Source organism: Lytechinus variegatus, chromosome 8 (genome assembly GCF_018143015.1).
Source record: "Lytechinus variegatus isolate NC3 chromosome 8, Lvar_3.0, whole genome shotgun sequence".
Taxonomy (NCBI): domain Eukaryota; kingdom Metazoa; phylum Echinodermata; class Echinoidea; order Temnopleuroida; family Toxopneustidae; genus Lytechinus; species Lytechinus variegatus.
Genome location: NC_054747.1, coordinates 41,288,425 through 41,313,759, shown reverse-complemented (window position 1 = coordinate 41,313,759; position 25,335 = coordinate 41,288,425). Strand labels below are relative to the sequence as shown.

At 35.9% G+C, this 25,335-nt stretch overlaps 1 protein-coding gene across 1 annotated transcript; it reads right to left on the bottom strand.

Moving 5' to 3' along the window:
• Positions 1–1,456: 1,456 nt before the first annotated feature.
• LOC121420513 (NF-kappa-B inhibitor zeta-like) lies at positions 1,457–25,016 on the bottom strand. Its single transcript, XM_041615179.1, has 7 exons — positions 24,754–25,016; positions 11,771–13,358; positions 11,071–11,185; positions 9,672–9,885; positions 8,892–9,040; positions 7,397–7,708; positions 1,457–5,152 (listed from the first exon to the last, which is right to left on the bottom strand). The coding sequence occupies exons 1-7, from the start codon at positions 24,893–24,895 to the stop codon at positions 5,111–5,113; spliced, it is 2,562 nt and encodes an 853-aa protein (XP_041471113.1). The 5' UTR covers positions 24,896–25,016; the 3' UTR covers positions 1,457–5,110.
• Between the last annotated feature and the right edge of the window lie 319 nt (positions 25,017–25,335).

Genomic DNA, 25,335 nt, shown 5'->3' with positions numbered 1-25,335 from the left:
AGTTGTTTGAGAAAAGCCATCGGTCCATATTCTGAAGTCAGGTTTAACTTAGACCATGGTCTAACTCTCTGCTAAAATTTTGGGAAGCCAAGTGTCAATTTTTTTCATTAAGTTGTATGTTTACTGTGCTCTTTCCTGATTCATTGATGGTGAAGACAATCATATATTTATACTTCCTAGACAATTATGAATGATTTGAGAGCCAAATGATCTGAAATATGATATCTCTAGTGATTTATATAACAATTGGCTATCCATACTTAAACCACATCTTTAAACCTGAGTTCAATTTAAACCCGAGTTCAGAATACGGGCTATATTGTCTAGACTTTACAGGATACAATCTCAAATCACCACTTTTAATTTTAAAGATTCATGTGGTAGATATTTCAAACTGCCATGTTTTCTATATTTCTCATCAATTAAACCAAGTCTAAATATTCCATCTTTACTTTCAATTACAATGCTTGACTTAATATTTGATTGCATAAGAAATTTGTAAAATGAATAATGAAATCTAAAGGTGATCCCCTTATAATTATTTAGGATGAAATAAGATCAAAATATTAAACTAATTGAGGGATGATTACATAGGTCATTCATAAACCTTTGGACAATGTTAATATGTTGGATTTTGGGATTATTATGATATTATATGGTGTGAAGCAGAGAGCATTATTATGAAAAGAATCTGTTCATCTGGGTTAAAATCTGTTTATTTAAAATCTATACATTCTAATTCAAATTACTACATAAGATAACCATAACCTACTATATTGTTCTTATAAGGTCAAAATAAAATATTTACAATAAAGGCATAATTGAAACAAATCTATTCACTTTCTTTGCTTATTTACAGTGTTACTTAAATTAATACTCATTTATGATTGAAATCATCAAACTACAGAATATTGGTTTCTCCGTTAAAAATATGTACATTATCTTATAAGATAATCAGGGATATCAAATATAAACATAATTCAAGGCAAGTTATAAACATTAAAAACATCTTCAAGATCATACCTTAGGTCAAGCGGAATACATTTACAGAAATGGGGGAGGGGCTCAAAAATTAAAAGAGAGAGTTGTGAGTCAAGTTACACATTAGCCTACAAAATAGGGCAAGTTTAAGGAAAAATAGATCACAGATTATCATATGGGGAGGAACTTTCAATGCTTATACATCATAGTTTAATTTCTTCGTTTGATTAAAAAAAAAGAATATTTAAAAATATGGATTTATTATCGATCTATTCTAGGATGTTGCGTATCAGAAGGCAGTTTCTGAATTTATACACAATTACAGATATGTATGCAGACAAGTTATACTTGTGACATCATGAGCATTACAATACACACAACAAAATAGGTTTTTATATACACACGAGTTATGCTTCACAACTTTAGTGATATCACACAATCACAAGTGTTTTACATGATAAATTTTTTTGAAAAGAATATCCTTTAATTTTTGAAAAGGATGAAGAGTGATTGATGAGAGACCATAATTCAACAAACACATTTGTAGATTGGAAGAATACAGCTTATATTTTCTCAACTTTTACACAGCATACAGATAGTATTCATGAAACAAGTTTTAATCATTCTTATTCGTTGTGAAGCTGTTTTTTTAACACATCTATTGATTATCAAATCACCATTTACATTTTGAAATCATAAATCAAATTCTTTATGGCATGTACTTTGATATAATAACTGCAGTCAAATAATACCAAAATACATGTACTCTGTTAGATTTCCTGCTTACATGTAGGCTCAAAAGGGTATAATTCTCTGGGTGACAGTACCCTTATCTTTGCTCTACTTCCTTATAGAAACCAGATAAAGTATGCATCAGAGAAGGTAATATAAGTGAAACCATTATCAATGGCTTTTGAAAGTAGATCTATTTCAGATAATTGGAGGAGTAATATGACTTTAATCTTGAAAAGCAAGACAAAAAGGACCAAAAAACTTACCATGATTTACAACTCTGTAAATAGAGTTCAATTTCGCTTTAGAATACATGTACCACAAATAGACTACCTTGAAAATATAAAAATCTTTCTCTCTAAAAGAAAAAAGCATGACGACGGAAATAACTTTTAGTGTTATCATTAAAGCATTTCCATGCATGCAGTCATATTGATAGAATTGCCCTTTCCTTGATAAAAATAGAAACATTCTGATTGAATAAAGGATAATAAAAATGTTGCAAAGAATTGACCTGATTTATTAAAGTGTATGAATTGTTATAAAAACATAAACCATGTACTTATTGTATGCAATACCAAAAGACCCTTCACATGTACTAGGACTGACTGGCATATAGGTGCCCCATATATACAAAACCTATAGATGCTTAAGAGAATCTAATAGTCAATTGGTTTAACCATGCCTCTCAGAAAGGCCTGAACGCTGTTGGTTCTCCAATATCTTGCTCCGGCCCGCCCCCCTCTTTTATTATTTCACAAAGATAGCTGTACATTGTTTTTAGTTCACAGGCATGATTTGAATGCATCACTATACAGTCGACAGACTACAATATAATAATACATCACTTAGTAGCGCATACATGTAATAAACAAACATAATGTTTCTCTATGCACAAATTGGTTTACTTTCAAGTGACACAACAAGCTGTACAATATATCTATATTTTCTGATAGCTATACAATGAATTCAGGCACCAGCAAAGACTACTGACTATGCAGTGCTGCAAGGCACTCACACACCCTCTATCTAGTCTGTAAGCGCAGACCAATAACAGGTATAGAGTAAAGACTAGAAGCCAAAGGCCCCTTGGTAGAGCCAGCTACAGTACATAGTGAATCTAGTCTCACTACTTCAGACTCTGTATTATACACTATGTGAATTGTGAAAGGGTCTGTGCCTTCAGACTAGGTACCCTCTATCTTTATAACCATCTCTAAATCTATAACTCTCATCTGCAATCTCTCCATTTTTGAAATCTTTGCGCCCCCTTTCATTTCAGTCTAGACATAGATATACCACTATTATCTGATTAATATTACACAAACATGAATAGAACTTAACCACTTCTTTACGCAGTATCAACAAGGAAATTACAGAATAGTCTACACAGAAGGATATATGAAGTATTTCAACACATTGGTCAATAAGTGCATGTTTTCAGACACGAAGTGATTGATTTTCTTCCCTTGATACTGTCTGTATATATGTACATATGCATAAAATATATATATAGATAATTATTCATATCTCTGGGACATTTCAAAGTCAGTACCAAAGTTTTAAGCAACTGATAGCCTTGAGAGGCATAAAAGCAAATCAGTCCCTTCAATGTAAATCATTGTTTCTATGTAACACTCCTCTCAAAGTGGCATAAGACCTTGTCATCCAAAACAAGCATTGTTCAGTATGAGAGTAAGACAGCGAAATATAATTCTGCGATTGTTTTGTTTATATCAAGCAATATAACATGGCATACTTTTATCAAAAGTATTGGATCCTAACAAATGCCAGTATTTGAAGCCTTGGGACCATTTCATATATCTGTTTGTAAGTTAAGAGTGACTGGTGATCCTTTCTTGCTGTAAATGATGTTCACCATCAATTGTTCATTGGTGATTATCAAGCATGTACGAAAAGTTTGTAAAGTCGCTCTTAACTTACAAACAGCTTTTCTGAAACAGCCACCTTGGTCCTCATATATTAAACACATATAGGACTAATGAACATGTTCACAGACAGAGATACATTGAACAGAAACACACAGACTGAAAGCAAATTTGATCATGATGTTGCATTCATTGACATATAAAAACTAATCCCCACATACCATAATCACACATTGTACACAAAGATAGGAAATAAAAACTTTGTGATCTATTCCTAATCATGCTGACAGATTGTCCTAAACTTAACTCTTTGCAAGCTGAATTAGTTTTTGGGATAATAATGACAATTGTTTCCATGTTATTTTCTTTAATTCAAGATTTTCATATTGCATAAATGATACTTATTATCATTATACAGATATAATCCAACAAGAGTATTGTCCTTTGTTAGCTTATCTTGTTTGAAGGTAGGGGGGAAATACAAATTATTACGATTGTTGAAATTAATTGTTTGAATGTGCAAGATTGCAACATCAGCGCGCAAAGTCAAATGAATAAAATAATAATAAAGACATGTTTTTCAATACCCCTCATCTATAATTCTAGTTTTCAATTGTCAAACTTCTATATGTCATGGTCCAATTTCATTCATATCCATACTCAGTGATGACATTTCCAATTTATAAGGTGTGAAATATTAAAATGTTATCTCTCTAAAATATTGTCAACTGCTTAAATTTTTGGTTCCTCTTTATGCAATGCTAAATAACACTGGAAGCCAGGTCATAAAACTGAATCTACACATGTATATTATACTGTATGTATATACATGTCAATTTCATTTTGACATTATAACACATAATTGATTCACTGTCAATTCAAATCGTTTAATATCTATAGTACATTATTTTAAAATAACAAATTCAAAATTCAAATTCATTAAAAGTATTCAGTCTAAGCCATAAAAAAACTTTCTTCAACATGATAAAGACATGCCTTGTCATTTAAATTCTCTGTTTATGTACAATTTTGAATATTCATCATTCTTTATTTATCTATATATTTTTTTCTCAATATTTTACAGGTAAACGACTATTAAAATTACAAGAAATTATCCTCTAAAATGTTTGATTTCATTTTACAGAGAGTAATCTTATTAATTAGATAAGAATCCTTCATGTTTACTTCCATAAGTTTAGGATTAATTCATGTTGAAGAACCATGATGGTTTAATATCGAAAGACAAACAATATATACAATAGGCTTTTATAAGGCCATATATTCAGATATCACCAAATATGGCATATATCAAACTATAAAAAGAAATTCAGGTTCCTTTTTCAATATTTCAAACATGCAATACATCCAGGAATCTCGGAGCTTTGCAGTTGAAACATGTGTCTGTATTCGGCACAAAGGATTTCATCTAATGAAACATCTCCTATGATTGGTCACTTGCTGCATTGTTAATGAAGGTTGATTTTTATCAAGGCCCCTGATTGGCTACTTCACTTTCCTTGAAGATGGTCTCCTGTCAACCGTGCAAAAACCTGGGGAAAAAGTAAACACAGAATGGAAACAAGTTTGAAAATGCGTAAAATCATCATTGCAAAATTTCCTTATCCCAGGAAACCAAATGGAACTTACAAAGTACAATGAAAATGTACATGAAATCATGTCAGAAACTGCCCCTTTCTCTCCCATTATAAAAAAAAACTAACTATTATAAAGGCTGTGGTAGATCTATCTACGGGGGGGGGGGGGGGGGGGGGGGGGGGGGGTAAACCAGCCCCACCTTGGGCTGTCAAGTAGAAAAAAGAATGTGCATTAAAATGGCCATCATTATGTCCAGACCTACACAATATATTCCTATAGCATGAATTCCCTTTTATGGTCATGATTGCATTTGAGTAGATGCCAGGAAAACAATATTAGGGGGTTCAAATTAGCAAAAATAAAAATCAGCTCACTGTTTTACAGCTTGCAGGTGAGGGTCCTTCTGGTCACCCCCCCCCCCCCCTGGAAAATCTAGATCCACCCCTGAAAGGGTCTGTGTCTATAGACTATTATGGGTCACTAGGCATCTCCCCTTCAATATGTTAGACAAGCCTAGAACTACAGCATGATCAAAACATGAAGTGTACTTGTTAAAGATCTCCAAATATGACAAGCTATAATTGGTTTGTAATAGTTGGAAGTGTTTCTTTCGCATTAACAGGATCAAAGTCCAGAATTAAATGAAGCCTACTTGGTATTTTTCATCAAGCAGGTTCAATAATAAAAAGGAGAGCCTTGGGAGGGGAAATGGGAATGAGGGATGTAAAGAAGATAAAGTTCAAAGAATATTGAGAGTTATGGTCTTAAGCTTTAAATTTATGACATCATATAGTTGCATGTATTAACATTTCAAAACATCACTACAATACCTGTAATAGGAAGAATCAGCAAAATTGAGTACAACAAACATTTGCTTGGCAAGGCTTAAATGTTTTGATTTCATTGTTATTTAACCCAGCCCCTCCCCCAACAAAAAACCAGCAATACTTCCCCTTTCATGTCCAGGCTGGTGGCTGTAGATCTATTTCATTTCTATTGTGTAGTCTCAAGGCTACACAATAACAATTCAAAACAACCCATAAATAGACTTTATGAAACTACCAGTATTAGAATGACATGGCAAAGCAAATAGGAATACATGCTCGCTTGATAAAAACTGGTCAAAAACAAACATGACTACTAGGGACCCCACCCTAATGCTTGTTTAAGTAAACCTTGGCTTGTAGCCAAACAGGATGTTGGCTCAGAGAGGTGAAGTTGGATATTTCAACAAAAGGATGTGTTTACAAGAAGCTTACCTCTTTTTCATGACAGAGTGCTCCATTTCCCTCAGAGCTTTTCAGCCCCCCCAACTTTTTTTTTACGAATTCAGATTACCGGTATACTTCTTGCAATCACAGAGATAACTCAATGTTTCCATTAAACGTAAGCATAATTACTGATTGGAGAGGGTAGAACAAGGGACATGTACTCTGTACAGATAATGGCATATCAAAGAAGTTGGGATACTTCTTCAATAGATAAATTTAATATAAGAAAGACATTCCATTTACATTTGCTGTTCAAGTACTGACTTGATGGATTAACAAATGACTTTCTCAAATATAAGCAAACTTTTAATGAAATTAGGTACTTCTCATTGGCAATATTTTGATTAATCTTATTCAGTATACTCAAGGGCAGGAAAACTACACTTAACATGAATGATGGCTGATTGAATTAAGCCAGGAAAATGATTCATACATACAGTATGTGGCCAATTTGAAGTGGGTACTTCAACAAAGATTAATAAGTTACAAATTAACATGTTCAATAATAATATCCATTGAGGCATCCATAGTCCAGTTTGAAAAAAAAAATATTATTTTGAGAGGCATCATGTTCTTGATAAGAGCATTTAAGCTGTAAGATTTGGAAGAGGAGAAGCAGAAAAGAAAAAAGAGGAAGAAAAAGAGAAGGAGAATATTGTGGGGAAGAGAAATGAGAAAGAAAGAAGGAGGAGGAGAGGAAGAAGAAATCTAGAAGAGGAAGGAGAAGGAGAAAAAAGGGGTAGAGAAAGGGCGAAGAAAAATGAGAAGGAAAGAGAGGAAGAGGAGGAAAAAGAAAAGAAGAAACAGTATTAGAGGAAGGGGAGGAAATTTAGGTAAAAGAAAAGAGTGAGAAATAAGAAGATCTAAATGAGACAGGGCAAAGGGGGGTATGAAGATGAGGAGAAAGAAAAATAAAATATCCCATACCTTTGGTCTCTCCTTCTTCTTGACCGTTGCTAAATCACGAGGTAACTGCTTCTCTTGATTCTTCACATCGATGTCGGCACCAAAGCTGATCAGGTGATCGATCACGCTCACCACGTAATCCTCATCAAACTCCCTACCGGCGATGACGTGAAGCGGAGTGTTTCCGGCGTAGTTTTGCATCCTAAGGAGTTGTCTTGCATCAACACCCGGCCATTCTAGGATGATCTTGAGAATGTGAGTGTTTGGGGTTACATTGTTACAAGGTGGCAGCTCAACTGCATAGTGGATGGCTGTGTAGCCACTCTTTCTGTCCTGTGGGGAAAAGGAGATAACAATCAGTGAAACATTCAAAGGCAGTCAACTGGTAGCGATAAATGAAATTTTATAAAATTTGATGCAAAAAATTGTATAATTGCATTTTTAAAGGGCTTTCATTTCTTTCAAGGTATTGCAAATTTAAGTCCTTGATGGTCATAAATCTGGTGCATTTTCTCAAACAATGCAACAATGTGCTATGGGATGTTTGAAGTGGGGTGAACTAGAAGTCGATGGTAATTTAAAGTTAATTTTCTGATTTACGTCCTCTTGGTATACTTCTAGGATAGTCTAATACACATTAGCTTACCAATATGGTCTACTTGTCACTCTTGGCCACATGGTCTAAACATTACTTGGTCTAATACTGTACTAGGACTAACTGACATTTAGTCAATGCTAGGATGGTCTGAACTCCAATTTGTCTACATAAATTTTATTTTCCCAATTTCTCTCATGAAAATTTAGTTCATAAACAATAGAGACTACATGTGGCATCAGACCAACAAGAGGGCTATACACAAAAAATGGCAAAGCCTGGATGGAATTAGATGAAATGGTGCATGTTTAAATGGTGGCAAAACATTTTCTCCTGCCACAATTGGCTCCATGATTGATTTTGTCTAAGATGTACGGTTAGGGTTTTATGTTTAGTGTAGGGTATAGTGTTGATCCAAGAGCTGAAGTTGGTTATTGTCTCCGGAGCAGATGTAATGGAACCATTTTAATTGGGCATTGCACCAAATGATTTTAGAGAAACTAGTTAAAGACGAACTAGGATTTGACCTACTGGGATTGGACCAAAGAGAATTTAGACACAATGTGGGTGAAGACCAAGTACCTGGTTGATGACAAAATGGAATTAGTCCATGTTGGATGAGACCAAACAGAATGATCAAGGCCCCATCTTACAAAGAGTTACGATTGATCCGATCAACCTCAACTGTATGGAAATCCATCAATTTATGTCATAATTGTTTTTCTACTGGAATTTCGGACAATGTCTTTTGTAAACAAAGAGAAGCTCACTGGATCTCAAAAAAGTGATGAAAGTATGAATAAAAAGCATATAGAAAATATTTTGAATACACAGATGTTGGTGTTGCTGGCTTTCCATAGTTATAGTTTATCAGATCAATCGTATCTCTTCGTAAGACAAGGCCCAGATGATAAGACTTACCTGGAATGAAGGATCAGCCCCTAGGTAGAGGAGATTCTTGATAGTATCCAAACTATCAACCATCTTATCAACATACATGCATTGAGTACCATCATAGACACGGGCCAAGCGACCATGAGCTTGAATAGCACACTGCAGTGGGGACATGCCTGATAAAAGATAGAGAAAGAACAAGTGGTAGAGGGTAAATGTAACAAACAATGTAAGTACAGATCAGAAGGAATGATCACATGTGTCATCTACCCACTTCTCTTTTTCTTCTATCTTCTACTTTTCTTTCTCCTCCTACTTTTTTCTATCTTTTTATCTCCCTACTATTACTATCAATCCTCCTTTATCCTCTTCATTCTCCACTCCTATGCATTTACAATAAGTCCATACATGTCAACAAATGACCTCTGACTGCAAACATCAGAATATCACAGGCTTTCTACATTGAGGACCCTTGTTTCTCAATCCTTCATCACAGTCTATCAATGGCCATAACAGACTTTGGCATCTCTATGACTCTATCAGACATCTTGAACTGATATTGAGGGTACATCAATTTAAGCCCATCGCCTACTTGATCTGGGGCCGCTTAATAATCACCAATGATCATTTCATGGTGAATATCATTTCCCGCAAGAAAGGATCACCAGTCATAAAGTAACTCTTAACTTAAATACAAAAAGCTTTGTGAAACGGCACCTAGGGTGATATCTGTGCATTATCTATGTGAATCAAAGTGTTCAGTAGTCAACCGGTTTAATGCACAATTTGAGAAATCGGTAGACTCACCATTCTTATCTTCAATATCGATTTGAATGTTGGCAATCATCTTCTCACACAAACAGTGGAATATGGCAAGCAGAGCGTTAGAGAAACCTTTGGCTGCTGCATAGTGGAGAACAGTCACTTGTTCTTTGTTTCTCTTCATGATGTCTGCACCGGCTTTCAGAAGTTCAATAATGAGATTTGGTTGGTTTGTCACGATACAGATATGAAGAGGTGTCTGGAAGGGAGAATAATAATGAAAATTAAGGAATACGAAGCTCCTGATTGATGATGGGAATGATGATGTAATCAGATTATAATGATGGTGGTATTCGTGATGAAAATATTGATCGTGAAGATGATGATGATGAAAATGAAAATGATGAAGATGATAATATAATAATAATAGAACAGCTTTTGTATAGCGCATTACAACTTAAAAAGGTCTCAATGCGCTTTAGAAGAAAAAGAAAGATGAGGGGAAAGCTGCTGGTAATGCTTCAGTTAAATAAATATGTTTTCAATGCAGTTTTAAATTACCCAATTGTGTCAACTTGCCTTAAATTGTGTGGGATGCTATTCCAGAGTTCCGGCGCAGCATGCGCAAACCCCCGTTCACCATAAAACTTTGTCTAAACAAGGGTATGTTATATAAATCCTTATAAAGTGATCTAAGATTTCGAACAGGTTCATATTTTACAAGTAACTCTGACAGATAAGATGGAGCCATTTGTCAAAAACACTGAAAAGAGAGTAGTAAGATCTTGAACTTAATACGTGACCTGACAGGCAACCAATGCAAGGATCTTAACACAGATGATACAGATTCATATCTTTTTGTTCTGGTAACAATCCTAGCAGCCAAGTTTTGAATGACCTGAAGTTTCTGGAGTTGAGTGTCTGGTACTCCATACAATAGACTATTGCAATAGTCTAAGTGGCACATGACAAAAGCATGCACCAGCCTTTCAGAGGTATCTCTATCAACATAAGGTTGAATTTTCCCAATCTTATGCAATGCATATGTTGCAGATCAACATTTTGATTTTATATAATTTTGCATAGTAAAGATGATGATGATGAAGAAGATAATGATGAAGATGGTTATTTTGATGATGATGATGAGGATCATATCAAATGATAATGGTGATGAAGATAATGATGAAGATGATGATGATGGTGATGATAACGATGATGATGGTGATGATGATGATGATAATGATGATGGTGATGATGATGATGATGATGATGATAACGATGGTGATGGTGATGATGATAATGATGATGGTGATGGTGGTGATGATGGTGATGATGAAGATGATTTTGATGAAGATGATGATAATGGTTATGATGTTGATATCGAAGATGATGATGATGAGGTGCCTGAATAAGTAGTAATGATCACAATTCTGCTGAATCATACCTGTCCGATATTGTCCTGAAGGTTCAAGGCATCTCTTCTTCCACTCTTCAACAACCGATTGATGATCAGGCGTACAAGCTGCGTGTTCCCTTGGCTAATAGCTATGTGAAGAGCACTATGAAAACCAAACAGAAATCAATTCCAATGATAATTATAATAATACTATATTGCGCCTTTATGTAGGGCTCAATACATCTCTTTGTGCTTTACAGATATATTACTAACCTGGTTATCAGATCTTGGCATGCCATCCCCCCCTCCCACACAAAATGTACTTTCTCCACTCCCCGGGGAGCATTCCAACAAGAGTTTTGAAGACTCACTTGCTCGTTATACTACATGTATACGCGTAGGCTTTTGCACCCTACATGTACATGTACAGTAAAGGATACCCATTGAACAGCCAAGAGTGTGGCAAAGTGTAGATTGACGAAATGCCAAAGGATGCTAGGTCTCTGTGGAATACAAACACTTTACAAGAGGAGAGAGAGAACAGACAATCCAATTTGAAACACACACTAGGTACTTACACCAAGATTTGATGATCTTGGGTTACATCATTTCTAGGGAAGATATCAGAAAAAAATTGTTCTTTTTATCCAACTATTTGTTATAAGCTCCAGAACTTCTTGCATAGATCTGAAATTCATCTGTGAAAATTACTTATTATCTGTTTCATAAAATGCTGCAAAGTACTGACCTGTCTCCTTCCTCATCCAAAGAACACAAGACGTCCAGAGGCATATTGTTGACTAGATTCTCCAAATTTCTATTATGATCTTGAGGGGTTGGTGGCGGTGTGACCATCTGCATTTGGTTTGATCCAGAGTACATGGTGTGCTGATAGGCAGGTTGCTGGCTGACCATTGGTTGGCTTACTTGGTTACGATTGTATGGGCTCTGAACATAGTGATAATTGTCAGGTGGAATATGACATTGTTGGCTTGGAAGCTCTGCAGTTGAGGCCATGAGATCCTCTTTGATTCGTTCAATGCTCTGCAGGGCCACTTCAGCCTGCGATGGCTGCTGTTGTTGCTTCTGATACGATGGCTGCTGCCGGTTTTGGATGATGTACCTCATTTTATCTGCAGGAATCTGATTTAAATTTACATTGGGTCGTTTGCTGTTGTCGATGACGACCCCGCTGTTGGTGCCATTTACCGAGGTGTAATTGTAGACACTGGGGTTGTGAGGCGGTGAGGCGATTCCAGAATCCTCGCTCTGGACACTGGGAGGGGAGTTGATAATCACCATGTTTTCTGGAGAATACGGCGAGTTTGGCGAGGTGGACATGCCTTGGTAGCTATCAGCTGGTGACATCATGGATTGGGGTGAGAGCTGAGGCTGTGCTGGGGAATATGCCGAGGAATAAGCTGGAGATGGAGCCTGTTGCATTGTATGAGCAGGACTCAGAGAAGACACGCTACCAGGCGAGTTTGGGTCACAGCTATCTGTTGGAGATGGAGGCCAATATGATTCCACCGGTTCATTTCTGGTGACAGTGGTCTGCGGCCTGGATACATTCTGCATGGTACGACCATCTGTGTGATGGGCTGGGGTCATACCAGGGGGCACAAACTTTGTATTGGGAATGACAATGATTTGTCGATTCTGTGGATGATGGGTAACTTGACCAACATGCACCTGCTGTGGCTGTTGAAATGGTTGAACACAAGTCATACTTGGTTGATTCCTAGAGTATGGTTGCATCCTAACCTGTGGAGGACTACTTCGAGTAGGACCCTTTGAAACCAGATTGTTCCTTTCCTGCACCTCCTCTTCCATCCTCTTCTCAAAGCCATCTTTCTTCTCACAACTCAAGTCCATTCGAGTCATCTTCGTGGCCAGTTTGTCAACGGATGACTCCTCTGACTGCTCTTCAGGAATCCTCTGATGCTTCTGGTAGTGGTAAGCTGCAGGAGAGCTCTTCCGTCTTCTCAGCTCACTCTCTGCACTCTGGTAGATACTCTGATCCAAGTGGCCCTGGTTGGGAATCCTGGCATTCTTCATCTTCTTTAGTCCAAGAATTTCAACGGAGCTTGCTTTTGGCTTCTCCTTATACTCCTTCCGCTTTACTTCGGCTGTCTTCTCCATCTGTTCCTCATTGGGTTTCCCATTGCATTGAGTGTCTCCCTCTGGATCTACTGTCTTCTCTGTCCCAGCAGACAGCTTCTTGTCTTGTTGTGTAACTTCTTTTCCAATAGAGGATGCTGTCTTGCACTCACTCTCCATCTGGCCATTCTTGTTTGGTGCCATGATGGTGGTAGATTCTGATGCGATCGGTTTGTCTAGATAATAAAAATAAAACAAACAGAAAGGCAATGTACATTGCAGGCTAAAATCATTATAAAGGGCTACTAATTTTGTTCAACAAGCAAGGTACATGTATTTCTTATTATTCTGCTGTGTGTAGGATATTGATTTTTAAAAACTTTCTTGAATCGTTTGTGGTAGATCTTGAAGGGCAATTCCATAAAATATGTACGTCCGATCATGTGGGATCTTCATTAAATTTTCTGTCTCTGATTTCTTGTTCTTTTGACAGTCTATAATGTACTCACATGGCCATGACTTGGTTAGTTTATGAAGTGAAGTAAGACTTGAGAAAAATGGGGGTCGGATGTACAAAAAGGTTTATCATATAATGGAATCTGCTGAAGCAACTTTTAATTAGAAATGATGGTCATCCCAAAGCATTCAATCTCTGAATTTTAAGAGCAATTTGGGTCGCAATTAGGGCGATTGTCAACCTCATCTATTTCCTTCACTTAAAGAAATATTACAAACCTCTTATCTGCAGATTAACAATACTGAAGCATTCTCAATTTCTATGAAAATATAGATCTTTCAAGTTTTGATTGTATTGGTGTAATATGTTTGTAGGATAAAGAATACACTTTTCTGTCACCAGTTTCTGTTTCCATGATTTATTACCCAAAACTTCCTCGTTATCAATAAGGTTTGATCTCGGCCCATGAGGTCAAATCTGCTTTGAATTGCTGATGAATATAGAACATTCAATAGAAAGACACAGAAATGTCACAACTTTCTTATTTTACATGCGATTTTGATGGAGTTTTCTGTGAATTGTGCTTGTTTTATTTTTCTCTCACAGATTGATTCAAATCAACAATTTTCTGGGGTGAACTTGACCTTTATAAGTATTAGATCTACACGTATTTGATAAATTTTAAAACAAAACAAGATGAAAGATTCTCAATTTTTTCTAGAACATTTCATTGTTGAAAGAGAATTGCGCCACTTAAGATGAAAAAAAAAAACCAGAAATGATACTGATAGCACTAGAAAAAGAACCTTTGTATGACCATGGACCTAAATGTACTACATGTATGGTGTAGTACATCCATGAAGATCCATGGTATGACTAGTTAAATGCAAAGAACAGTCAAGAAAAGTTGAATCCCCTATGTATCATAAAGGGCAACTGTACCATGATTCTAGGGCTATGTTAAGAACACAGAGAAAGTCACTGGTAGATCAAGGGGGGGGCAAAGCCATCCAATGCCCCCCCCCTGAGAGGCACAATTAAACTTTGTAATACATGTAACACCCCTGCCCCCCCCCCCTCTTTGAAAGCGATAACCCTTTTTTCTTTTTCTTTGTCAAATTTTTCTTGGGGAAAATTCCCCCCCCCCCCTTTGGAAAATCCTGGATCTGCCCTTGATGTAAGACTTATTATTCCATCCATGAGAACTGCATTTAAAAGATAAATTCCAGTTCTGGTAACGATCTCAAAATGACTTTTTACAGAATCTAATATAATGACCCCCAAATGTATGTTTGTATTCAAAAATGTGTGCCAAAGGTTTCTGGAAGAAATTGTGTAATTGCTGAGAAATAAGCAAAATAAGTGCGGATTCGGTCACTTCCGTCGGGTCTTTATTCCAGCAATAATAATACACTGTCTCACATGGGCTTATCTGTGTTGGTGATCTTCAGAGTGAACATTTTTCAGCGTACATTAGATTTCAAGATTTCACAAAGTTCAGTTTATGTAACTGTACCAGATCTAGATCCTCGACGATATACTGACAATTAAGCCTGGTTTTACAGACTTTCTCATGAAATCGGTGTTTAATGCAACTACTGGTATTTCTCTTTATAAGCTACCACAAAAGTGAATGAATTCGCCTACAGACAATGAGTGAACTAAAGAGGAAAGTATTTATTAGGGAAATTCAGTTCCCTTTTTTCTTTATTTCCATTCAACCATGGAGTATGGAGGGAAAAGGTCTATCAGAAAGTGAACTCAGATGGAAAAGACCTTGAAACAATCATTACTATTGCCAGGGTTATGACTGACTGCATGTTTTCAGTGATTTTATTCTAAAACCTCAGCTGGTCTCCAAATTTTGATTTTTTTTATTTTTATGCTCAAAACTTCACGCTTTGAAGGAAACTGGAGCAATTATAGTGCACATACAATATGTATTCCATCATTTGACAATTGGTCATCAATGCAGCTCGGGAGGGGTACATGTACATGTAAGTTACCTCCTCCCCCTAATAAAAGCACCCTACAAGCTTTATTCCAAGTCCTGCCCCCCCCCCCAAAAAAAATGCATTTTATGAAAACAGTTTTATCCCACATTCCAATATTACAATTTAGTGGTCTTTTTTTTGGAGGGGGGGGGGGCAACCAACACCATTAGAATTCATAATCTTGCACCCTCTCTTGGTAATGTTTATATTCTTTTAGTACTAACTTTTAAGTTTAGTCAAAATAACTAATACTAGAAAACTGCAAAGATACATGTAGTATGCTGGAAATTTTCATTTCATTCCATGAGCATTAAGCTGGAAAAGATTTTCTTTCTACATGTACTGACCAAACTAAAATTTGGTTGTAAAAAAAAATATACCCAATGTATATGAATCATATCCCTTTCCTGGATTGAAAAAGCTAGGAATAATTTTCTTGACCTTGCATCACAATTTTATCAAAAAGTTTTGTAGACTGCAACATGTACACAAAACATCTTTTGTGTCAAAGAAGAATGTAACATTCACAACTATATGAATGACCATACTTTTCTTGGTAGAGACCTGGGCTTCAATTCTATTCTTTTGATTTAAATGTTTAACATTAATGTTAACATTTTATTTCCATCTATATTAAACCTAATTTGATGTGTTGTTTTTATGGTTTGTTTTATGACAAATGGCAAATAAAGATGAATTACAAATGTAGGCTATATGAGAGCTAATATACATGTATCTCTTCAGAAATATCTTTCCAAAAACATGACAATCAAGAAACAAAATATAGACTAATGAAAGAAATGGCACATATACTCGACTTTTTTAATGAGGGTACAAAATATTATTTGGAGAAATTACAACACAAAAGATGAAATTTACAGATATCTTCCACCTACAATGTATCTCCACCACAGTAAGGTTTGCTGGTTACTGTTTCAGGAGTGTGAAAGAATATTTCTGATATACCATATTTTGTTGCACCTCCTTCATAAATCCAGGGGACGGAGACCTTTAAGTTTTGTTGATTGCATTTGTAGGGACACAAATAATTTGTTTCATGATTTACCAACTCTCATGTCAGATCGTACCATTCATTCTCGGATGCATCCGATTTGTAGTACATGTTGAACAATGTAGGCCTACATGTAATATGACTAAAAATTATATCATGTATGTACATGTAAGTATACAATTGGTATTAAAGCAAAATTGGATTTGCTTTTAAAGTTCAAGCTTTGTTCCTGAAAACCATACACATAGGAAGATGAATCAGACTAAAATCGTAGGTGTTACTACCTGGTGGGGAAATAGAGGTTATTGAGTTAAACCCCCGACATAAAACAAAAACAGGAACTTGATACACAGTCAAGGGAACACCAGCTTCACCACAAGCCAGTGTTCAATTGTTCCTTGGAAGTGGGAACAGGGAAATTATCCTCCAGCCAGTGTATGGAGGCAAAGACATGTAACTCTATGTTAAAGGGGAAGTTCACCCTGACAAAAAGTTTATTGTAAAAATAGCAGAAAAAATAATGAAAAATATTGCCGAAGGTTTGAGAAAAATTCATCAAATAATTAAAAAGTTATTAGAATTTCAATTATTTGATTTGTGATGTCATATACATGTACGAGCAGCATTCCTACATAGCGAATGGTAGAAAATCAATGAAATGTCATTTTCTCAGAAAATTGAAAATGGTTTTTACTCTACCTTTTGTATATCAATAGACCCGATCAGGAATAGAAAACAAAATCAAGTCATCACGAACCATATAAAATTTGAAATTCATGCGTTTTATATTAAACACATGGGGCAGCTGCTCGTTTATGACGTCACAAATCCAAAACTCTAATAACTTTCTAACTTTTTAACGGATTTTCCTCAAACCTTCACCAATATTTTTTACTATTTTTTCTGCTATTTTTACAACAAAGTCTTCTTCAGGGTGAACTTCCCCTTTAATAGCTCCATGGTGGCATGGTCTGAGTTTCTACTGTAGAATGAAATCATGTTATTAGAGGGGTACTTCAGGCAGAACCTATGATTTTATCAGACAACTCTGATTTTCATAAAATTGGACAAGGAATAACAATGTTTAATGATTATAAGATACTACATGTATGTTTGCATCACATGCATATTTAGTCTGCTAATCGCAAATCGAACGTAGAAAAGAAGATCTGTTTGCATTATTTGATGGAACAGTTCTAGAGTGTATGAATGTCTCATTACTCTAAATAGTAATTAGTATTAAGCTTCATCTCCCCACTATTATCTGGAACTCACTACATGAAATCATGTTAAATTAAAAAAAAATTATCTACAAATGTATTTTAAAACTTGATGTCTGATTTACTGCGTAATATTATGCTACATGTACATGTACAGTGTACATGATTTTACAGGGGAAACATACAGTACACAACAGACATACATTACATACATGTACACTGGAGGCCTACTTGTAATTATAACTTCACATAAATTAAATAAAGGAAAAATATTAAGAAATGACATCATCAGCTACATGTACATGTAACCTAAAAAAAATTATTGCAGAATTTTGAAAATCAATACTTTTTATCTGATTTTGATGAGATTTTCAGCATTTTGCTGATTGATTTTTTAATTTTTAGCCTGGATTTTAGCCCAGGATTTTCAGCATTTTGCTGATTGAATTTTATTTTTAGCCTGGATTACCCCTATAAAAAAATAAGGTGAAGGGGGGCTGCGATGAGTCGATGACAACATCAACTGGTTCAAGGCACATTCCTGACAATATAACTGCAACTGTTTTATCCACCCCCCCCCCATAAATATCAACAAAAAGCATTTTGTATGTATGCTGGCATATGATGCTATAACTTTTATTGTATCAAATTTTTAAGCCAATTCAGTTTAATAGCTCCTATTCAACTTTTCTTGAATAACCTTTCCAATTCTTCCTTGGGATGAGCACTTGAGCTTTACAGTCATCCTTTTGTATTCATATTCACAGAAAGAGGCATGGCATATATTACACTAGAACAAGTAAGTATGCCAGTGATCAAATTTGGAAATATTTGGGCTATTATTTGTTGTGCTGTACACTTTTGGTACATCAACTAAATTTTGAGTTTTATACGGACTTGATTATGAACATTATCAAGTTGTTTGAGATGAAAAATTTACATAACAAACCACAAATGATTAAAGTCAGTGAATTTGAAAACTAAGATCTCTGCAATCAGGAATTTGTTTTAATTTCCAATATTTTGCTTGGTCAATTCTACTGTAGTCATATTATTTTTAGCATTTTTTAATACTTCGATTTTCTGAAAATTATATGATTGTCAATATCAACTTGTGAGTTGGCCTTTTTTTCTTCTAAAGAACAGAAATTCAGGCAGAACAGAGATGTAAATCTAATTTTCAGAAAGTTGAGGAGAATACTCCAGGTACGTGTAGGTGTTTCTACTTTCTTACACGCTAAATAATAACCAATGAACATTTAATGGTGAATATCATTTACCACAAGAAAGGATCACCAGTTGTTCTTTTTAAAGTCACTCTTAACTTACGAACAACTTTATGAAATGGCCCACAGGCTGAAAAAAATATGATTCAAGCCTAAATTTAGAAAAAAAATATCAAGCTAAACAATCATATATTTATCATTATGGATGAAAAATTGCAAAAGAAGTTATGGCACTTTAAACTGTTCATTAAATATGTACATGTACATGTATGTATCAGTTGTAGTAAAGAATGGTGGTATCAGTTGTAGTAAAGAATGGTGGTATCAGTTGTAGTAAAGAATGGTGGTATCAGTTGTAGTAAAGAATGGTGGTATCAGTTGTAGTAAAGAATGGTGGTATCAGTTGTAGTAAAGAATGGTGGTATCAGTTGTCGTAAAGAATGGTGGTATCAGTTGTAGTAAAGAATGGTGGTATCAGTTGTAGTAAAGAATGGTGGTATCAGTTGTAGTAAAGAATGGTGGTATCAGTTGAAGTAAAGAATGGTGGTATCAGTTGTAGTAAAGAATGGTGGTATCAGTTGTAGTAAAGAATGGTGGTATCCGTTGTAGTAAAGAATGGTGGTATTAGTTGTAGTAAAGAATGGTGATATCAGTTGTAGTAAAGAATGGTGCTATCAGTTGTAGTAAAGAATGGTGGTATCAGTTGTAGTAAAGAATGGTGGTATCAGTTGTAGTAAAGAATGGTGGTATCAGTTGTAGTAAAGAATGGTGGTATCAGTTGTAGTAAAGAATGGTGGTATCAGTTGTAGTAAAGAATGGTGGTATCAGTTGTAGTAAAGAATGGTGGTATCAGTTGTAGTAAAGAATGGTGGGTGGGTCCATGTTTGCTATACAGGCTATCCTCCACTTTTGTTTGTCATTACATTTGTAGATAACATATTGTATGATGTCATGCTATTATTGCTATCAATGCTTTTCACAATTTGGTTTACAGTTGACAGGAAATCCATGACCATGGCTTTGGCTGCCTTGGATTTATAATGCCCTACAAACATCTACATGTACCCTTCAAACAGTTAAACACAAGACTTCAGTCACAAACTAACAACCATGAAAGATATAAAAAAAAATATTGTATATAACTAGTCATCAAACTTCGGTGCTTTATATATACTTTATATACTTTATATGTAATAGTCTTAACTTTCTCATGCCCCCTTCCAATTTCTTTCTTAAAGGTGAAGTTCACCCTGACAAACAGATTATTGTTAAAAATAGCAGATAAAAAATATTGCATTTTTGCAGGGAGTTTGAGAAAAATCCAACAAAGAATTAAAGTTATTAGAATTTTACAGTTGTAGTTACTTGATTTGTGAAGTCATATGCGAGCAGCATTCCTACTTAACGAATGGTAAAAAAGTCAGTGAAATGTAATTTTTCTCAGAAAATTGAAAATGGTTTTTACTGTACATTTTGTATAGATCTATAGACAAATCATTTTAACACCCGATCATAGAAAGAAAACAAAAATAAGTCATCAGGAACCATTAAAAAAATGAAATTCATGCACATTATATTCCTTTAAATACAATATGGGGCAGCTGCTCGTTTGTGATGTCACAAATCCAAAACTTAAGTTCTTTCTTAATCCTTTACAGAATCCCCTCAAACCTTCACCAATAGATTTTATTATTTTTTCTGCTTTTTTACAACAACCTTTCTACAGGGTGAACTTCCCCTTTTAACACCTGGGTCCTACGATACGATACCCAAAGAGTACACTGTATTGGATTGATTAATCTGCATGCTCATCAAATTGAATATAATCTCATCTTAAGTTGTTCTTCCCCTGATATACGAGGATAATGAATTGGTTACTAAGTATCTGCAGGTTGGTTGACTTGGAGTTCAATTGATTTTCTAAAAATTTATGTGATACCAACCAAATTTATGGCATTTGAACTAATCTGATTTTATCTTTGTCAGCTTGATTTTGTTTCTAAAGCTTTGCTAAACAATCGTGCGCAAATTAAGGTTACACTTTTTATGACACTTTTTCAGCCGAGCACACACTAGAATTAATTCTACATGTAGTTGATCACCATGGAATTTTAAGATCGCATTACCAGCAAAACCCTTGACCTATTCTTCTTTCCATCAAGCAAATTTGACTTTGGGATATTGCCTTCTATCTGGTATTCATGACTTTGGTTAATTCCCGGGGGGCCACTTCCATTCACGAGTGGATACCATGCGCGACCATGGGGTCTCGAAAAGCACCCTAAACACGTAATTTCCATATTCTGAAAATGCACCCCTTAACAAGTATTGGCGTGTGAAACCCTACCCTTAACAAGTATTGGAAACAAATTACTCTTGGCAAATATTCCCTGAAATGAACCCCTAAACAAGTCAGGAATGTTTTATTGTTATGGGTCCTTTGGTTGACGGCTTTACCTTTTTGGTTTAGTACGACCCCACCTTCTACACCTCGCGCAAATAGGACTCTAAACACGTAGTGTTGGGGCAAAAAGGACATCCTTTATAAAACATTTTAATTTGTTTCATCATCCCCGCAAATTCGACCCTAAACACGTAATTTTCCTAGCGAAATAGATACCCTTTTTTCATTATTTTTGTGTTTTTGACACCCTTTTCACGTTACGTACGTAACGTGCCCTATCGTGAAAAGGACATCCTTTTTACGTATTTTTTTGGTCGCGCATGGTATCCACTCGTCAATGTAAGTGGCCCCCCCGGGGGTTAATTATGTGCGAACTTTGAGAAATTTATTGAAAATCAACTTCATATGGTTCAAAATGTGTGAAAATAATGTTCACCCACCTATTCAAACCAGCTGAGATTTCAGATACCAGTGTAGCCACAGGCCTACTACTACTAGTGTACTACCATACTTATATGTATGTATGCTCTACATGTAGGTCTAGATCTAGATCTAAAGTAGATCTAGTTTACCTTTTATATACAGCCTAGGAGGCAGCGTAGCTCAGTCGGTTAGAGCTCATGTTTCAGATAAGACCATAGACTTTCAACGTGGGGGATTGAGTCTTGCTCATGCCGAAACGCGTCTAACAAAATCTGATCATGTTTAATGTTAGCGTTACATTTAGCGTGCCTCACCACTGTATTCAGTGCAGGTTTTAATGCAGTTGGAAATCACTCTGTCCATCGGAAAGGACACGATGTTGGTCCCGTGTATACAGAAAGTCACAATCTATGCTGTTCATCAAAGAGTACTAGGGTGTTCACATCATGTCGCCCAGTGTATTGCACCTGCCGAGTGCCGGTCCCAGGAAATATTCAGGCTAAGTCAATCTTGACTTCAGTTGACGTTCAATCATATGCCATGGTTGGCATAGACCTAGACCTATAGGTCTAGGGCTAGGCCCCTAAAATCATCATGATATTAATCTGTCGGCATTAAAAAGAAAGACGAGTCTAACTTTAGATCTACGATGGATTTTTATTCTGACGTTTTTTGCTTAATACTAGCTACCTAGGGCCAAGGCCTACACAGTAGACACAAACATGACACAACCACAGGAGTCGGGACAATGTAGATTGACAGATCATCATGCAACAAATTAACACACACCCTCATTGGCGTACCGTGGGTCACGGCATTGGGGGGGCACCAGCAAAAATTTTGAGTCACCAAGTGAGCGCGCTCAGTTGCTAATTATGCTGACCTAATAGAAATATTTTAAGGACAGTGTCATTAAACGGATATGTATGTCACTGATCACATAATGCAAGCGCGAAGCGCGAGCTGAAAATTTTTTATATTCAGACCTAAAAGGGGAAATTATAAGCAAATTTTTGTAATCATGATATGTACCTGTTTCGCTAAACAAACAATGCGAGCGCGAAGCGCTAGCTGAAATTTTTGTATATATTGATCCCAATCAGACATTTTAAGGACTATATTTTAGGAATCTATTAAAGGGGAATCCAGCCTTGGCCACAAAATGTTGTATTAGGAAGAAGAAAAATGAATTAAACAGTATGGTGAAAGTTTAAAAGAAATCGGACAAGCAATAATAAAGTTATAGCTGCTTTAAGATTGAAATCACTAATACTATGAAGATTTCAAATTGGCAACTGGGTAAGTAAATCATGACAAGTGGCAAGGACAACTTTCCCATAGGCCATGTACTTTATTATCAGGGATTTGTGGTTTTCTCTTAAGTACCCATTCCCTGGGGCAGAAATCTAAATATAGCCCAGATAGTATATTGTTTTATGTCCTCATGAAAGAATAAATAAATAAATAAAACTTTTGGGGGAAATGACATTTTAGCCATAATATGTATTTGAGTATATGGAAGAGTAGTCCTTGCCTACATCACTATGACATCCCATATGCTGCCAATTTGAAGTATCCATGGGTATAGTGATTACCAATATTTACAACTTTTAATAATTCATAACTTTCTTGTTGTTTGTCCAATATTGGTCGAACTTTCACCTAACAACTTGTCTGATTTTCCCTTTCCTTATAAAAACGAGTTTTTATTTGGGTTGGATTCTCCTTTAAGAGTATACATATCTCACCATAGTATTTTAATGCGAGTGACAAGCGCTTGCTGATTTTGTTAGAATTATATGCATCCAAACACATAAAGCAATTGTCATTGCAATCATGATTAAAATGCGTATCTCACTAATCAAATATTGCGAGCGCGAGCTAAAAATTTAGGAAATTCAGACCTGAAGAGGGACATTTTAAGGCTTTTTTGTAGGAATTCACGACGACCCTTCGTATTTCAATAACCAAATGAAGCGAGCGCGAAGCGCGAGCTGAAATTTTTGTATATATTGACCCCAAACATGGATATTTTAAGGACTATTTTTAAAAGAATCCATTAAGTGTACACATATCTCACCATAGTTATCTAATGCGAGTGCCAAGCGCATGCTGATTTTGTTAGAATTACACCTAAAGACATACTATTTGTAGTCATTGTAGTCATGATTATCATATACGCATCTCACTATTCAAATATTGCGAGCGCGAGCTGGAAAATTTGGAAATTCACACCTGAAGGTAGAGGGGCATTCTAAGGCTTGTAGGAATTCACGTAGACCACCAACCAAATGATGCGAGCGCAAGCTGAAATCTTCGATATTCAGATTTAAAAAATTGACATTTTAAGGACTGATTTTAGGAAATCATGAAGAGCAGACATATTATCTCACTAATCCACTAATGCGAACGTAAGCACGGACGTGAAATGTTTTATATTAAGACCTTAAAATGATATGTCACTACATAAAACAATATTGATTCGAAGTGCGAGGAGATATATTTGGTGTATATTGACTTGAAAACGGGAGGTTTTAGTACAACAGGATTATATATCTCGTTAAACAGACAATGCGAGTATCAGGAACAATGAAGACATAGGCCCCAGGCAAATTATGTTTCATAAAGTTATATATATTTTTATGTAATATAACATAACATAATTATAATATAACATAATTTAATAATTTCTTCCTTCCCTCTATGTTTCTTTCACTTTCTCCCTCTTTTTCTCTTTTTCCTCGTTTTTTTTTTTTTTTTGGCCAGCCGATTGGGGGGCACGTGCCCCCCCATGCCCCCCGTAGTTACGCCACTGCACACCCTAGTTCATGCACGTACACAGTGAATACTGCAGATGCCGTATCGTACACATGATAGGCATGGCAATGATCGTACCTTTCTTCAGCTTCAACTCTGTGATGTTTTTCGATGTCGACGATGATTTTGATCCAACTAATTCCACTGATATGAGACTTGTTACATCCTCCAAATCACAATCTTTGGTCCGAGAATTATCATAGCCACCGATGGATGGCATGGTTGCGTCACACTGAGGACGAAAATAGCATCAAATTTCAGATATTTTTGAGAGGTCAGAGTTTTGAGCCTGCTTGTGTAGTAGTGAATGCGAGCTCTATGCATTATGCATAAGCAGTTCTGGGATTCTCATCGCTGATTGGCTCGTTCTGAAGATAGGTGAAGAGACGGGAACGGGAAGGGAATTTCCCTTTTCTGTTACGCTGACGTAATGGCAAAGATGTGTGCCGCTTCGACCCCAAGATCGGTTGGCGAGAACTGCTTTCCCGGCTATTTTATAGTTGTTCCATCTCACTGGTGTACAGATAGGGCGGGGGAAGTGCCCGTTATCTTTTCAAAACTAAGGGAGAAAATGAGAAAAGTAAGGGGAAAAGCGAAATATGCTATAATTGTCTACGTTTTATCTCAAAATCTATCACAAAATTAGATTCAATTAAAATC

Coding starts and splice junctions, on each gene's coding strand:
- LOC121420513 (XM_041615179.1), bottom strand. CDS start 24,895: ATGCCATCCATCGGTGGCTATGATAATTCTCGGACCAAAGATTGTGAT. Junction 11,186..11,770: donor TTGGATGAGGAAGGAGACAG/GTCAGTACTTTG, acceptor TGGTTTTCATAG/TGCTCTTCACATAGCTATTA. Junction 9,886..11,070: donor TTCAGGACAATATCGGACAG/GTATGATTCAGC, acceptor TCTCCCTTCCAG/ACACCTCTTCATATCTGTAT.